The 16,177-nt window shown below is 35.9% G+C and overlaps 1 protein-coding gene across 1 annotated transcript in view; it reads left to right on the forward strand.

Annotated features, from left to right (window-relative positions):
* The window catches only part of PIAS1 (protein inhibitor of activated STAT 1), a 118,860-nt gene that overhangs the window by 70,015 nt on the left and 32,668 nt on the right, over positions 1-16,177 (forward strand). The window contains exons 3-6 of the mRNA XM_080807867.1: positions 5,744-5,828; positions 6,092-6,139; positions 9,712-9,802; positions 10,439-10,573. Coding sequence (XP_080663993.1) covers positions 5,744-5,828; positions 6,092-6,139; positions 9,712-9,802; positions 10,439-10,573 — 359 coding nt within the window. The remainder of the gene's footprint in view (positions 1-5,743; positions 5,829-6,091; positions 6,140-9,711; positions 9,803-10,438; positions 10,574-16,177) is intronic.

Below are 16,177 nucleotides of genomic sequence, written 5' to 3' on the forward strand. Positions count from 1 at the left end.
CTCTGGTTGTTTCTGTTTTTCAAGAAATTTGTCTGGTTTTTCTGAGTTGTCAGAATTTTTGGTATAAAAGTGTTTGTAATAGTTCCTTATATGTTTTTAATATATGTAGGATCAGTAGTGATGTTGCCTTTTACTCCTGATATTGGTCATTTGTGTCCTCTCTTCCTTTTTAATTTGGCTAGAGGCATATCAGTTTTATTGATCTTTATAACGAAACCACCTTTGGTGTTACTGATTTCTCTCTCTCTCTCTCTTTTCGGTGGCAGAATGTTTTATTATTTGAGCATTCTCCTTATTTATTGGTATTTGGCATAAGAATAATCTTAATGGGGGGGGTGCCTGGATGGCTCAGTGGGTTAAAGCCTCTGCCTTCAGCTCAGGTCATGATCTCAGGGTCCTGGGATCAAGCCCTGCATCGGGCTCTCTGCTCAGCGGGAAGCCTGCTTCCCCCTCTTTCTCTGCCTGCCTCTCTGCCTACTTGTGATCTCTTTGTCAAATAAATAAATAAAATCTTAAAAAAAAGAATCTTAGGGGCGCCTAGGTGGCTCAGTGGGTTAAAGCCTCTGCCTTCGGCTCAGGTCATGATCCCAGGGTCCTGGGATCGAGCCCCGCATCGGGCTCTCTGCTCAGCGGGGAGCCTGCTTCTTCCTCTCTCTCTGCCTGCCTCTCTGCCTACTTGTGATCTCTCTCTGTCCAATAAATAAATTAAAAAAAAAAAGAATAATCTTAATGGGAACTGTGTAACTATGTGATGAAAATGACAAAACCTTAAGGATATGAATAAATGGGGGTGCCTGGGTGGCTCAGTCGTTAAGCATCTGCCTTCGGTTCAGGTCATGATCCCAGGGTCCTGGGATCGAGCCCTGCATCAGGCTGTCTGCTCAGTGGGAATCCTGCTTCTCCCTCTCCCACTCCCCATGCTTGTGTTCCCTCTCTTGCTATGTCTCTCTCTGTCAAATAATAAATAAAATCTTAAAAAAAAAAAGGGGGATGTGAATAAATGGACACAGGGTACTACTCCAGTATGACAAGATTAAAGATGTAAAGATATAAAGAGGTCAGCTGTCAAAATAATTTGTAGGTTTATTGTAATTCTACTCAAAATACCATTAGGTTTTAAAAATCATAGCAAAACTACTTAGAAGTTCATATAGGTGAATAAATATTTAAGTTGATGTTAAAGTTCTGGAAAAAGAATGGGTGGAGAGAAAGCTAATTATAAGATACTAAAACATAATGAATCTGTAACAGTTAAGAACTAGAGTGCCAGCACCAGGATAAAAAAGCCCAGAAATGGAATATGTTGGATATAAGGATTTAATATATGAGAAAGGAAACACACATCCATAGGGAAGGGAAGGATTATTTAACATATGGTGCTAGTATAACGGTAAGCAATTTGGAGTAACAGCAATTTCGATTTTTAAAAATACCACATACTAAAATAAGTTCCAGATGGATTAATAATTACATAGAAACAACAAGCCAAAAACCTGAATTATATATTGATTGAACCTAAGAAGGGAACAGTTAGAATTTGTAAAGGACATGGTTGACAGATGAGATGACACTAAAGTTTAACTTGTCCAAAAATGTAGCCAAATGAAAAAAATATAGTAGACTGGGGGAAATATTTGCAGCAAATTTCCATAGGTTAATGTTCTTAAATGTGAAACCCCTATGCAAATATAAAAATGGGTGCAGGACAAGATTGGACAATTAACTAAATAGGAAACCATACAAAAATAAACAGGGAAAAACTCTTTAACGCAAATTAAACTACTAAGGAGCTAACCATGATCCACCCATTAAATTAGCACAACTCCCATGCAGGCCAGAGTAGGGTGCAATTAGTAGATGCATAAATTACTGGTGGTATTATATATAATGTTATAATCATTTGAAAATCAGTTCCGCAGTGTGTCAAGATTCATAAAGATCTTCATACTTTTTGACCCAGAAATGCCACATCTGGGAATTGATCCAAAGAAAGTAATAACTAACCCCCTTTCAAAAAACAAACATGAGCCCAAAGATGTTCACAGAGTTGTTTCAAATAATGTAAAATTAGAAACAACCTAAATAGCTAATCAGGGGAGTAATTAAGATTTTCATTATATCCCGTAGACAGAATACAATCCCATAATTAAAATATGTTAATAGAGATTATAATTGAAAAATGTGATAAGGGTGATTTTTTAAAAAGTGAACTTTCAAATTGTCCATACAATTTGATATAAAAATGACTAAAAGGAAATAATTTTAAATGGTAAACAGTTATGACAAAGGGATAATGGGTCATTCTTTTCCTGTTTTCTGTGATCCAGTGTAATGCTAAGCTGCATGAAGAGAAGTATACCACCCAGAATAGGGGAGCTAATGAACCTGTATTATGAGACAGACATGTGCTTTGGAGATGTTTAGATATGAGTTCCAGTTCTGCTTCTACTTAACCTAGTCTGAGGCCTTGACAGTTACTTAACAACTTTGAACATCAATTTCTAAGTCTGAAAAAGGAGCACATACCTTTTTTTTTTCATAGTTGTATAGATTAACAGTAGTAGTAGTAGATTAACAGTAGTATAGTTGTTGATAAAAATATTCTTTTAGTCACATCATATCTGGAATAATATATCAGTTTATAAACAACCATAAATCTCAGTGGCAAACAAGGTTAACGTCTGGCTTATGTTACTTATTAGGGACAGATTGGGTGTGGCTGTGCTTTATGTTCTTTCCACTCTAGAATCAGGGTGGACTGGAACTAAAGATGGTGAAACTAAAGGAGAACTCTTGAAGGTCTGCCTAGAAGTGGTATACTTCCATTCACATTTCACTGACCAAGGCTATTGTCAGTGGCCCTGGAATAATCTTATTTAGAATTAACATATACGATGACAGAGTGTGTCCAGTTCTTGCTGTTGCTTTAATGGTGTGACAGCCTGAGGTATGTCTGAGGGTTAGGATGGTGAGTAATTCTGCACTGTCCCCTGAAATACAGTGAGAAGAGTTGAGAAAGAAGGGCTCATTAATGCTGTCTAAAATACTTGAAGAATGGCTGTCACTGGATGTGGTATATGACACTGATGGGTAGAAATGACTACATTATGTATTTTGACTCAGTATAAGGGCGTAAGGAGGAAAGCAGATAGAAAAGGAAATTGTTGGTTGTTTTAAATATCTTACCTCATTTATATTCTTCAGAATAACTCTATGAAGTTGTGTATATGTATGCTTATGTGTAAATAAATATTGGAGGAGGAAACAGTCACAGAGTGGATAAGTACCTGTGGTCATATGGCAAGTAAATGGCAAAGCCATTTGGGAATCTAGGTCTATGTGACCTCATCTCTTTCCTCTAAATTTTGCTACTCTCTGTAGGGTTGCATGCTTTCTTATAATTTAACTGTTAATATCAGCCATCTTCTGCCTGACAAGGTAATGGCCACTTTTCTCCCACCTCTCAACGGGTTCAGACAAAGCATGAGGAAAGGTTGAAAGGAAGGTTGAACTCTAGATTGGTGGTCTGCAAACTTATGTGATCAAATGCACCTCTCAGTAAAATAACTTAGCACAAATGTGTGTGTGTGTGTGTGTGTGTGTGTGTGTGATATCTATTAAGCTATTATACTAATATTCTATATGTTATAAAGGAAAAAAGGTTAAAAAGTTAAGATTTTACATAAAATTTTAGATATTTTTATAAACTAGATCAGAGATTTCATGTAAAATCTCAACTTTTGAAACTTAAATTTACAGGTAGGTAGGTCCTTTTTCTTGTATCCCGGTGCATTATCTTGTATAACTTCTGAGATGCATACCCTTAACATTAGAAGTCACTGTTGGGGATGATACGCTGGACTCCTTTTTCAGTATGAGGATTCTGTGATTCTGTTTGGCCTGGGTTTTTCTGAAGGGGATAATAATAGCTTAATTGCCTTTCAGAAAAGTTTTTAAGAGAGTCTCTTACTAAGACAAAACTCTAAGTTCGTCACTGGCATTCATACATTCAAATTAAGCCTGAAAACCACATAGATGAAAGGTGCCTTTCCAGATAAACTGTAATAACTTCATGAGCATTACAGTCTAAAAGAGTTTGTAAGTAGGGGTTATTACAAAGTAATAAACCTCATTTCTGTGTGTGGCACAAGCAACTGCCTCTTTATTTTAGTCATGTCTTCTTTATCTAAATCTGCATGTGTGTGTCCAAAACTTACTGTACTCACACATTCTAAAATGAATCTGAAATTTTGCCTAAAGAGAAATATGAATTTTTATACTTGGGAAATTATTTTAGCACTGCATTAGAGTGGAGCCAGAAATCTAAATTAGACCAAGCCTACTGGATTAAAATCTTCATAGAGAGATACCCTTTAAGAAGGAAAGGAGTTACTTGCATTGTTTGAATGAGGAAACTGTCTGCTTTTCTGCATTCTTCTAGTCCTTGGTTGTCAGCCATTTGCCAGGTTGGTACCTCACAATTAAGATAACTTTCTGGTTAGTAACTCTTTTTGGGGATAGATTCTTTAAGAAAAGGCCTTCCCAGTTCACAGAAAGCAGAAATGCAAATCTGGCCTTTAAAAGATGCTTCTATATTGAGATGAAATTGTAGATCAGCAGTGATCTTTTCCATTTTTTTCTCATCCTGATACATTTTGTAGATTTTTTAGCATGACATACTGCAATTTGGTGGTAATTGTAGGGGATGTGTTGCTTACAAGTCAGTTCAAATCCCGTTTAAACAAGAGATGGCCAAATTCAGCTACTTTTTCTGCATGGCTTTAAGTAGCCCACAGGCCAGGATTTCCTTGATAGTAACTTTTAGTGATCCTTTTGTTCTAGAAAATTACCCTGAAAAGTATAGTTTAAATAGTTTGGTGTTTTTAAATTGTCATATTCTTTAATTCATTCAGCAATCATTCATTGCTTCTTTGTGCTAAGCACTGAGGAAACATTAACACTGGTTTTTAATATGTATGTAACTGGTATAAGCCAATAGAATTATTTTTGCTCACAGCAGCATGCTATAGGAATCCCTGCTCTTACACAGACCTGCCCTTTTTGCCTGCTCTCTTGTTCTTTTCTCTCTCCCTACTCCCCTTCCCCTCGCTCCCTTCTCTTCATTCCCTTCCTTCCCCTCTTTTTGTAGCTCTTTCCTTCTTTGAGGTAGTGACCACAGGCATATTCTGAAGTCAGATCATCTAAGTTTAGGAGAAACTAGCTATGGTATTTACTGTATAACACTTGAATGATACAGTTAGGAGGGAGCTGGTGAAATTTATATTTTGCCTTTAAGACCAAATGTTATCTCACCTGTGCAGATCTCCAGATGTGTATATTTGTTACTTAGCTCAGAAATCATGTGTCTTTAAATGGGTTTATATTTTTCTATTTTAGATAAAATTAATATAAGCATGTTTTTATGCACGTGTGCTCTTCTATATGCACACATTTATATGATTAGATAATTTTCAATTAGTGTTTCTTTGATTAAGTATTTTCTGAATTTGAATCCTGATGGCTTTTGGAATTAGCCATTTTGGTGCCTATTTCTGTTACATTAGAACTGGCACATTTCTTACTTTTCAGTGCTTTAATTGCCTTGTTATCTAAACTCTAGAATACATTCCAGTTAATTAAAGTCATGTGAATAATTGAGCTTGTTTTTTGTTTTTTTCTGGCTGCTGTGTTCTCTATTGATGAATTTGAAGGTAATTAAAAGTATAATTCTTTTCTTCTTTAGCATCAGACAACAGTCAGCGCTTTCGAGAAACCTGTTTTGCATTTGCATTGACACCACAACAAGTGCAGCAGATCAGTAGTTCCATGTAAGTTTTCTTCAAGTGTATCTTGCAGTTTGGCCTTTGAAACCAATAATATCTATAATAAGTGATTTTTAAAAACAGTGTATTGGGTGAGTATTAGTGTCATGCAAATAATTAATATCGAAAATGCTATTATAGTGTTAGTTAATCTGAAGAACAGTTATATCTCTGATAATTTGAAGAACTTTTGGAGTAACAGTATCTTTGAATCAGCTTTCATGTACATATTTTAAAAATAATTACGGTTCTTACCCTGTCTTTTCTAGGGATATTTCTGGGACCAAATGTGACTTCACAGTGCAGGTCCAGTTAAGGTATGGTATTGCTTACAGTATATATCCAGTGTTTAAAAGTTAATATTCCTTAAAGATCTTAAAAATTATGTAATTTTCAATAAGTATATTGAAAGTACTAGCTTTAGATGCTTGGGTGAGGGAAGACCTTCTCCTATTTTTATCCAGTTTAGATTTTAATATAGCAAGTCATATATCTAACCTCCATTTTGGTTGCCATTACTTGGTTGGGAAGCTCCAGCTAGAGATATCTTTAAATGATATGATAGTGTGAACTCTTTAGAACTACTCTGTTTATGAAAGTGCAAAGAAGGGCCTTATCCGTATTGATGACAAAGGAACTAGTACTTATGTTAAGTGTACAGTGTCTCACAGAATAACAAAACCAAAAACAGTCTAATTTGCTTTGTCCTGTATTTTAAATCATTAATTTAAAAACACTCTTCTAGATTTCATGAGGCATCTCTTGATAGTTTTGCAAAGATGAATGGAAAATTTTCTAGCATGGATTCACCGTTTCCCCTTATTCAGTTTCTTTCCTTAGCTCATTTTTTCTAAGGATATCTGAGAATTCTTTTTTGTTAATGTGTCTCTCTGTCTTATATAAACCATTTTATGGTACTCTTTTTACTCTTGGACTATATCCCTGTAGGTACCTGAGTGCTCCACACTAGTCTTGTTGCGGTAGGGATAGAAGAGGAAGTTACAAGACCGTTGTTTTCCTCCATAAGCTAAAGTAGGAAGGATAAGTCAAACAGATAGCCACAGTCTCAGTAATTGGATCTGAAGTTGTATATACAAATTATAATACATTAGGAGGTCAGAAAAGAGAATAAAGCACCTGCTCATTGCTTCAGGGAATGATGTGAAAAACTCTGATCTTAAAAATAGAGTGATGAAAACAGTGAGAAAGCAGTGGAGAGATTGAAGTCTTGATCTTACTATTTTTTAAAAATTTTATTTATTTATTTTTAAAGATTTATTTATTTATTTGAGAGAGACAGAGCATGAGCAGGTGGGAGAAACAGAAGGTGTGGGAGAAGCAGACTCCCCGCTGAGCAGGGAGCCCGATGCAGGGCTCCATCCTAGGACCCTGAGATCATGCCTTGAGCTGAAGGCAAACTCTTAACCAGCTGAGCCATCCAGGCACCCCTGAAGTCTTGAATTTAGAGGGCACTGACAAAGATGTTCTGTGTAAAAGGTACGTTATCCTCTGTCAGGGGCAGAACGTGATAATGACTGAATAAATTAAAGGATTAAAAAGTATGATGCCTTCATAATTATGTATTTTTGTAATTTTGCTTACTTCTGCATCAGCAGTTTTATTTTGTTCATACTGATATGTGACATTATTGTTTGAAACATTGCATTTCAAACTGTTGCTTGGAGCCACCCTTAGGGGTCTTGCTAGGTCTTCCCATTCCCTACCCACCCCCATTCCCTACCCACTCCTCCCAACCAGAGTGGTACTGCTTTGATCTATTTTGCATGTTTGACTTCTGGGTTAGTTTTCACTTGAAGAAAGAGTTCCAAGACTAAAATAGAGTTTGAAAACCATAGTCTAGAACAAAAGATCTAGTTCTTGTCCTCAAAATTTTATATTAACATACATGCATTCTGTAACGCAGCAACAGGTATGGGTCAAATTCCAAAGGAATGTTTTTAAGGTAGATCAGCTCTCTATTTCAGAGGTTCTGAGACCTCTGAATCTTGGTGGTTAAAAATGGTTTAGCCATTTTCAATTCAAATTCATCTCTAGAACTTGATGAAAAAAGAGCCATTATGTTATATTTTGTAATTGTTAGATGGTTGTGTTTTGATAAAATGGTTATTTTTCATCTTAACCCCCTTATCCTTGTTAACTAGGTATATAATTCCTGTGTATTGTTTAAGTTGGGAATGTATACTTATTATCCTAATTATAAATTGTATCTAAAGCATGACAATAATTTGGTCAGGATTAGGGTCAGTGTTTTCTCTCTTGGGTTCCTAGTCTGTTTTCATTTATGTACCTGTTTTCTTTTCCCACCACCATGAACTCCTTCCAGCAACTTTCTGTTATTCCTCCCCTTTTCCCTTTGGTTTGTTAAAGTGGCTTAGATTTTCACCTTTTACTTAAATGAATAGGAGTCAACTTGTCTTATAAATCATTCTTTTCTGTAGCTTCAGGCAGCCAGAGTCCATGTTTCAAATTTATCATTGCATTGGACTAATTTATTAAAAAACTCTGGCATCCTTGTACTGTTGCAGTATAAACGATTGTGCTGGGGTTAGAGATGATCCTTGGAGCTTTGACATCTTTATATTTTCATCTGTTTACTGTGTTTATTTCAAGAAAATCTTTGTAGATCAGTAATTCTTAACTCTTTTATGGGTCCTTTACCCTTTGAGAATCTGATGGAAGCTACAGATTGTTGCCCATACGGATGAATGTATATATGTACACAGAAAATTGTCCAATTTGTGGATCCTCTCATACCCAGATTCTGTAGCTGGCAGGTCAAGACCCTACACCATAGATGTTGAGAGAAGATGTTTGTGTGTGATGAATATTTCACAGAATTCAGATAGGGTTCTTCTTAACATATAACTTAAAGATGCTGTGAGGTGCAATGAGCCAGTACACCTGGATGGCTTAGGTTGGTTAAGCATCTGCTTTCAGCTCAGGTCATGATCTCAGGGTCCTAGGAACAGGTTCCTCATGGGTCTCCTTGCTCAGCAGGAGAGCCTGCTTCTCCCTCTGCCTGGCATTCCCCCTGCTTCTTTTCTCTCTCTCTCTCTCTCTCTCTCTCTCTCTCCGTCTACCATAAATAAATAAAATCTTAAAAATTGGGATGAGCCTTAGCTGTATACTGGGAATAAGGAAGTTATTAAGATGTCTTAAATAGCAAATTAATAATTTGTTTCATTATCTATGTAAGCATGAGCAGAGTGAGAATTTACAAATTATGTAGCCATCCATAGTCTTCCTAAAAGATTGTGCATTTAATTTAGAAACAAATGGTTTCATGAGTTTCTAAAATAGTATTTTAAATGTATGTGGATATAATACAGATAATGTTATTTTTCCACACCTTCAGTTCTCAGGGAAATTATAATGGCTTAGTGGATAGAATTTGGTTTGGGGGATGGACTTAACAGCATTTCAGTATATTCTGCTGAGAACCAAAAAATGACTTTTATAAGCAGATAAGTTTGGGAGATACTGTGTATTATATCTCCCTCTTAGAAAGTTACAGTGCATGTTACCCTAGCTCTGGGATGTTCTGTATTAAGGTAATTGAATTTTTTGAATCAGAATGTCTTAAATTTATTCCACCACAGAGCCTTTTTTTCCCTCCCTAAAATGTCTTAAGCAAATGATTGGCAATATTATGAAGACAACTGTAGGTTGATAGTCATGATTATTAAAACTCTATGTTGACAGAATTATTTATTTCAATTTGTTTAAATATGCTTATTCATCATGTGGAATATCTAGCTCTAGTAGTTTTTGTTGTTGTTAAGATTAGCAACCTTTTAGATTAGCTACTGAATAAAAATATTGAGGTCATCCTTAATAAAGGAAGTTAAACTTACTCTTTATTGTTTAGGTTTTGTTTATCAGAAACCAGTTGTCCACAAGAAGATCACTTCCCACCCAATCTTTGTGTGAAAGTGAATACAAAACCTTGCAGCCTTCCGGTAAGTTCTAAAAGCTGTTTTTTAAATGCATTGCCAACATAGCTATCAAATAAGTAATGACAGCTGTTGTTAATCATAGTTTTTCATTAAGAAACATCTTCATTTTGAATATATATTCATGGAACTGTGTAAAACACTTGTAACAACTATATAATTAACAGCTGTAACGTTAGCTATGGAGACAAAGTCTAAGACTTGGAGCTGAGTGTGGTAGTTTTAGTTTTATACTGGATTTTGAGAGATAAGAAAAACCTCAGAGGTACTCAGTGTGAATCCGGAAGCCTTTGGTAGAATAGGGGAAGAATGCTGTGTCTTAGAGAATCAGAGTGCAGGCTGTTGTTACTGGTCACCTTTAAAATGTTCCTTATATACTTGCCCAAGCTCTTTATGAATTCATCCTGATTCTTAAGTTGAAGAGATTTGTAACTTTTATTGCCAGTATTATTCGCAGGCTTACTATAATGAGACTGTAGGGGTGTTCAGAGAAATAATCCTGTAAATGTTTGCTTCTCTAATTTTTAATGAAAATATTCATATTCTAGTATGTAGTTTGTGGGGTTTTTTGTTTGTTTTAGTAGTGGAAGTTGAAATGATTATGGAAATAATAAGTGGAAATAAATGATATTTCATCCTTAGGGTTATCTTCCACCTACAAAAAATGGTGTGGAACCAAAGCGACCCAGCCGACCAATCAATATCACCTCACTTGTCCGATTGTCCACAACAGTACCAAACACCATTGTTGTTTCTTGGACTGCAGAAATTGGAAGAGTAAGTAAATTTTATTTCTGCTAGATGTTAGTATCATAAGGAAGGGTTAATCTCCATGGCTACCTGAGCTTATATGTAAATGATATTGTAAAATGAGTTGCAAAAGGATTTATTTCTGTCTCACAATGAATTTTCAACATGTTCCCATTTTTAAAAATGGGATCATGCGGTATTCATTGTTTTATAACCTGATCCTTTCACTCAGCAGTTTATCATGAACATCTTTTTATAGTATTACGTGTTCATCTCTGTGATTTCTAATGGCTAGGTCATATTCCGGTATGAATATGCCATAGTTTAGTCTATTCCCTGTTGTTGAGCAGTTAGCTGATTTATTGATTGATTCATTGCTGTTTCAAAGAACATCCCAATAGCTATAGCTTTGCATACATACATCATAATTTCCTTAAATTCCCAGAAGTGGAATTCCTGAGTCAAAGAGCATGCAGAATTTAAAGAATTGCCTTACCAGAATATGTACACATTTATTCTCTGACTTTCAGTGTTTGTGTGCCTGTTGACCTGTACCCTCTCAAAACTTTCATCTTCTTTAAAATCTACCAAGTTTGGTAGGTAAATAAAGGCACCATGTTGCTTTGATTAGTGCTTCTTTTATTACTGAGATTGTGAACATATTTTGTCTGTTCTGATTTATATTTTAGAAGTATATCCATAATTTATTTCTCTATTGCTGTTTTTTATATTCTTATTTATGAATTCTTTATATATTAAGATTTAACCTCTTTCACAGATTGCAAATATTTGTTTCCAGTTGTTTGCCTTTTACTTTTATTTATGTAGTTATTTAATATTTAGAGGACTTAAATTTTTATAGAGCCAGTTTTAACCAGGTTTTTTTTTTGTAGTCTTTCCTTCTCAGTCCCCGTCAACCTTAAGTCTGTCTGCCCTTCCCAAGCTTACATAAATATTTGTTTATATTTTCTTCTAGACTCTTGAGGTTTTTTTATTTTGCCTTTAAATAATCCATCGCAAGTTCTTTGTGGTATGAAATGAAAATTTACTTTCATTTTTCAGTAGTCAGTTGGTCTGATAGCATTAACTAAATAAATGCTGATTCAGAAGCTTCCATTACTATATATTTGATTTTTATTTATCCTGTGTGCATTTCTGAATTATTTTTATATTGTTTCTTAGTCTTGCATTCTTTTTCTGGGACAATTTCAGAGTGTTTTTGATTATTTCAGTTTTATCATGTGAGCCCATGTCTGTTCATTAATTCATTTGAAATTCATTGAATGCTTACTGTATGCCATGCACTGTACTGAAAACTGACAGTACCATAGCAAGAAAAGAAAGTCCTCATTCTTTCAGAGCCTGAGATCTGGGGCCAGGTGGTCACACACAAAAAGGTGAACATACTTACTAGAAGGGCTGTGAAGGATAGGTGTGCGGTGATTTAGAGTATTTTAAAAGCTACTTTGAGGGAACCTGGGTGGCTCAGTGGGTTAAAGCCTCTGCTTTCGGCTCAGGTCATGATCCCAGGGTCCTGGGATCAAGTCCCGCATCGGGCTCTCTGCTCAGTGGGGAGCCTGCTTCCTCCTCTCTCTCTCTGCCTGCCTCTCTGCCTACCTGTGATCTCTGTCTGTCAAATAAATAAATAAAATCTTTAAAAATAAAAATAAAAATAAAAAAAATAAAAGCTACTTTGAATTAGGGAGAGGTCAGGTAGGGCTTCCCTGAGGAAGTAGTGACTGAGCCAAGAGTTAAGAGAAGGATAGAAGGAAGCAGTTTCAGTGGAAGGTTAAGAGGACACAACCTGCACAAAAGCCCAGTGGCAGGGGTGAGCCTGGTTCTTTTCAGGAAACTGAGAGGGAGCCACTGGGCTTAGAGCAGAGAGTGGAGAAGAGCCGGGTACAGAATGAAGCCGCAGAGTAAGAAAGGTCCAAGCCATGCGGGGCCTGTGAGGTGCTGCTGCTAATGTTAAGGATAGTCTCTCTCTCTCTTTTTTAAAGGTTATTTATTTATTTATTTGAGAAAGCTCATGCTAGGGAGAGAGCACACATATGTGCCCACATGTGTGTGCCCAACCCAGGGGGGAGACAGAGGGAGAAGGAGAAGCAGACTCCTGAGGAACAGGGAGCCCGATGTGGGGCTGGATGGACCCTGGGATCATAACTGGAGCTGGAGGCAGATGCTTAACTGACTGAGCCCCCCAGGCGCCCCAAGGATAGTCTCTTTTTAAGTGAGAATTTTACAGTAGTATATTTCTTTTTACAAAACGTTCTTCAGAGAGGTAAGCAATTTGAGTGGAGGCCAGAATCATGCAGCATGGTCACCTCTTAGGAGCAAGCTGTTGCTGAAGTATTAGTGGAAGAGAGCAAGTATTAGCCTAGAGCAGTGGCAGTGGGGCTGGAGAGAAGTCGTGGGTCGGTAGGACTGAGTGAGAAATCACAAGTAGGGACGGAGAGAACCCGGAGATGTCAGGGATGATTCCTGAGTTTCTGGCTGGAATGAGAAGGTAAATGATAATATTATTGAGATAAAAGAAACACTAAAAAAGGATTGAGTGTAGGCATGTTTTTTGTCTTTGTTTTGGAGGAAGGAGTGTGGGAAAACTAGATGGAGGAAATCATGAGTTCAGTTTTGACTTTGAGTTTGAGATGCCTGAGAGACATTCTAAATAGGCAATTGATAGTAGACTCAAAGGGTAAGTTTGGGTTAGAGAAAAAAATGTGAGCTGAGGGTGAGGGAGGCCGTGAGGAGAGCAGAAGAGTAATTACAGAGAGGGAGCTGCATTTCCCTGCATTGCTCCCTCAGATCTTTCTGGGAATTGGAACAAAATTGCTTTAAATTAGTATATTAAATTAAGGAGGATTAATTTATTTACAGTATTTAATATTTCCATTCCAGGAGCTGTATGTTTCTCCACTTATTCAGAGCCCCGTTTATGTTCCTCCGTCATTTAATAGTTTTTTCCTTATAAATCTTCCATGTTTTTTATTAATTCCTGTGTTGTTTATTGTTATAATTGCTGTTTTAAGTAATCTTTTTTCTATTATATTTTCTATTATATTTTGAAAAGATGTATCATTATACAAATAATGATAATCTTAGTACTTACGTCATAATTTGTTTTTGTTCTGTTGTGCTGGCTAGAACCTGTTGTGCTGGCTAGAACCTTCAGAACAATGTTAAATAATGGGAGTGTTAGTGGACATGCTCAACTTGTTTCTTATGAAAATGAGAATACCACTAGTACAAGTATTGATGTAATTAATTTTTGACAGAATTTAATTACATCAACAGTATACTCTTGTATTGCTCTTTTACTGGATATCTTTGTGAGACATGGATTTTGAATTTTATCAGAATCCTTTTTGACACCTATCAAGATTATATTTTTTCCTTTGCCTAATTAATATGTTATGATTAGGTTTTTGAAATCCTTTTAAATGTTTTACTTCTAGTGTACCTTAGGGTTTGCCTTTTTGTCTCCCTTTTTGAAGAGGATGTTAAAAAATGTTTTTAGTTTTGTATTGGCTTTTTTGACTGTGTGTGAAACATATAGCCTACCAGGATATTTACAATGAACTATGAAAGAAGTCTCAAACTACGGCAGAGGATGGAAATGTGGTGCTGAAATATAGCATTAAAGGAGAGAGGAAAGTCTTTCAAATCTCAGAAGGAAGACAGTATGTTCAGTGATTTGAAGGTGATCTACTAGGTTAGATATTTGTATAGACCCCAGTCTACAAGTTGGAGACCTTCTTTTTGAAGTAAAGCATTGAAAGAAAATTGTTCTTTACCAAAGCCCAGGAGATAATTTATTAGATTGTTTTTCTGTCACTACTTTTAATTCAACTTGTAAGGATACTCTGTTAGTTTGTGGAGGATTTCTTATTGTTTTGGGGATTAACTTGCATTTTTAGTTCCACTGAGAAATGTTAAAAATACATCTGCAAAGGAAATAGAAGAGTTAGTGTGTTAGCTAAAGCTAAGGTGGTAATCATGTTACAGCATGTACGTCTGTCAAATGAATATGTTATACACCATAAACATACACAATGTTGTATTTCAATTTTGTTTTTTTAAAACTGAGATCTAAAATAATAATAAAAATAATAAATTATATAAAAATAATTATGTAAAAATGTGTGTGTGTGTGTTTTTTTAAAGAAGAGCCAGTATAGTGCTTGAAGGAAATAAGTGAACTATATTGTAACTTCTTTTTTTTTTTTTTTAAGATTTTATTTATTTATTTGATAGAGATTACAAGTAGGTAGAGAGGCAGGCAGAGAGAGAGGAGGAAGCGGCTCTCTGCTGAGCAGAGAGCCCGATGTGGGGCTTGATCCCAGGACCCTGGAATCATGACCTGAGCTGAAAGGAGCGGCCTTAACCCACTGCGCCACCCAGGCGCCCCTATATTGTAACTTCTTATCCTGCCTCAGGGTAGTCATTGCATTTAGCATCCATTAAACTTCCATTGTTTATAGAAAAGTTATTTAGATACTGGTGTAAAGGACACTTCATGAGAAATTATATCTTACTGTGGAGAAGATGTCCTGTGAACTTGATAGACAATTCTGAAGACTTTTGAGAAGGCATTTGACAAAAACATCAGTGTAATGTAATATTTATGAGTAGTTGGAATTAAGCAGTACTTTGAAGGGTTAGCAGAAACATTATATTATCTACTTAGAAGAGATAGCATGCCACTGTGAAGGTTTGGTGTTTTTTTGCTGCTTAATCTCTTTCAGGTGATATAAAATTGAATTCCATATTATCAGTAAAGTGGTATTTGTTAATACCTGACATTCTTTTTGCTGCTGCTACTTCTTTTTTTAATTTGGTTACATGTTTTAACTAGAGTGAACATACCTTTTCACTGAACTTGTAGTTGTGGTTTCTACTTGATCTCTCCTTAAAAAATTATAAAAAGCCTGAGGGGAGTTTCTAGTACTGAAGATTCAAGCTGTCAGTACATAATTTCACAGTGTTAATTAGCATTTCTCCAGTTTCTATCATATTTGAAACATTAATCAAATAAATAATAAAGGTGAATAAGTTTTTTCCCCCAGAGGAAGCCTTTTAGTTTTATTGTAGATTGGTGTGTTGTATGCTCTAAAATTTAGGCAATTTTACAGTTCCTTGTAAATTAGCTTTTTTGACACTTCATTTTTTTCTCCAGAAAATATGTAACATATGAACATGGATAGATTTCTGAACTCTAAATGAAAATTTGGCCTTGCAGAGGATACTGTAAGATATTTTCTCTTGTTGTTAAAAGAGGAGAGTGTATTTTTGAAAAGTCTGGAATTTGGTTAGGAGGGTCAAAGCCAACAGGGTGTGTTATAGCAAGAACTGTTGAGAACTCTGCTAGCCTTGGTCATGAGGTCCACTGTTCTGACAGCCCTGTTCTTTCCTCCTGGGTTCTTGTGCCAGCTCTGTCACCAAGCAGATGCACGATCGATCATGAGCACATGATGTATCTTTTTGTTCCTCCTTTTCATGAACCTCTACTTAGAAAAATACTTATCCTGTCTCTCTCCTCTAGGCCTTCTGCGAGGTTTAAATTAAGTAGATAGTATATGTTAAGAGTGCTTCAGAAATTATATGTAGCTGTAATCTAGAAGGTGGCAGTAA

Source organism: Martes martes (genome assembly GCF_963455335.1).
Source record: "Martes martes genome assembly, chromosome: 7".
Taxonomy (NCBI): Eukaryota; Metazoa; Chordata; class Mammalia; order Carnivora; family Mustelidae; genus Martes; species Martes martes.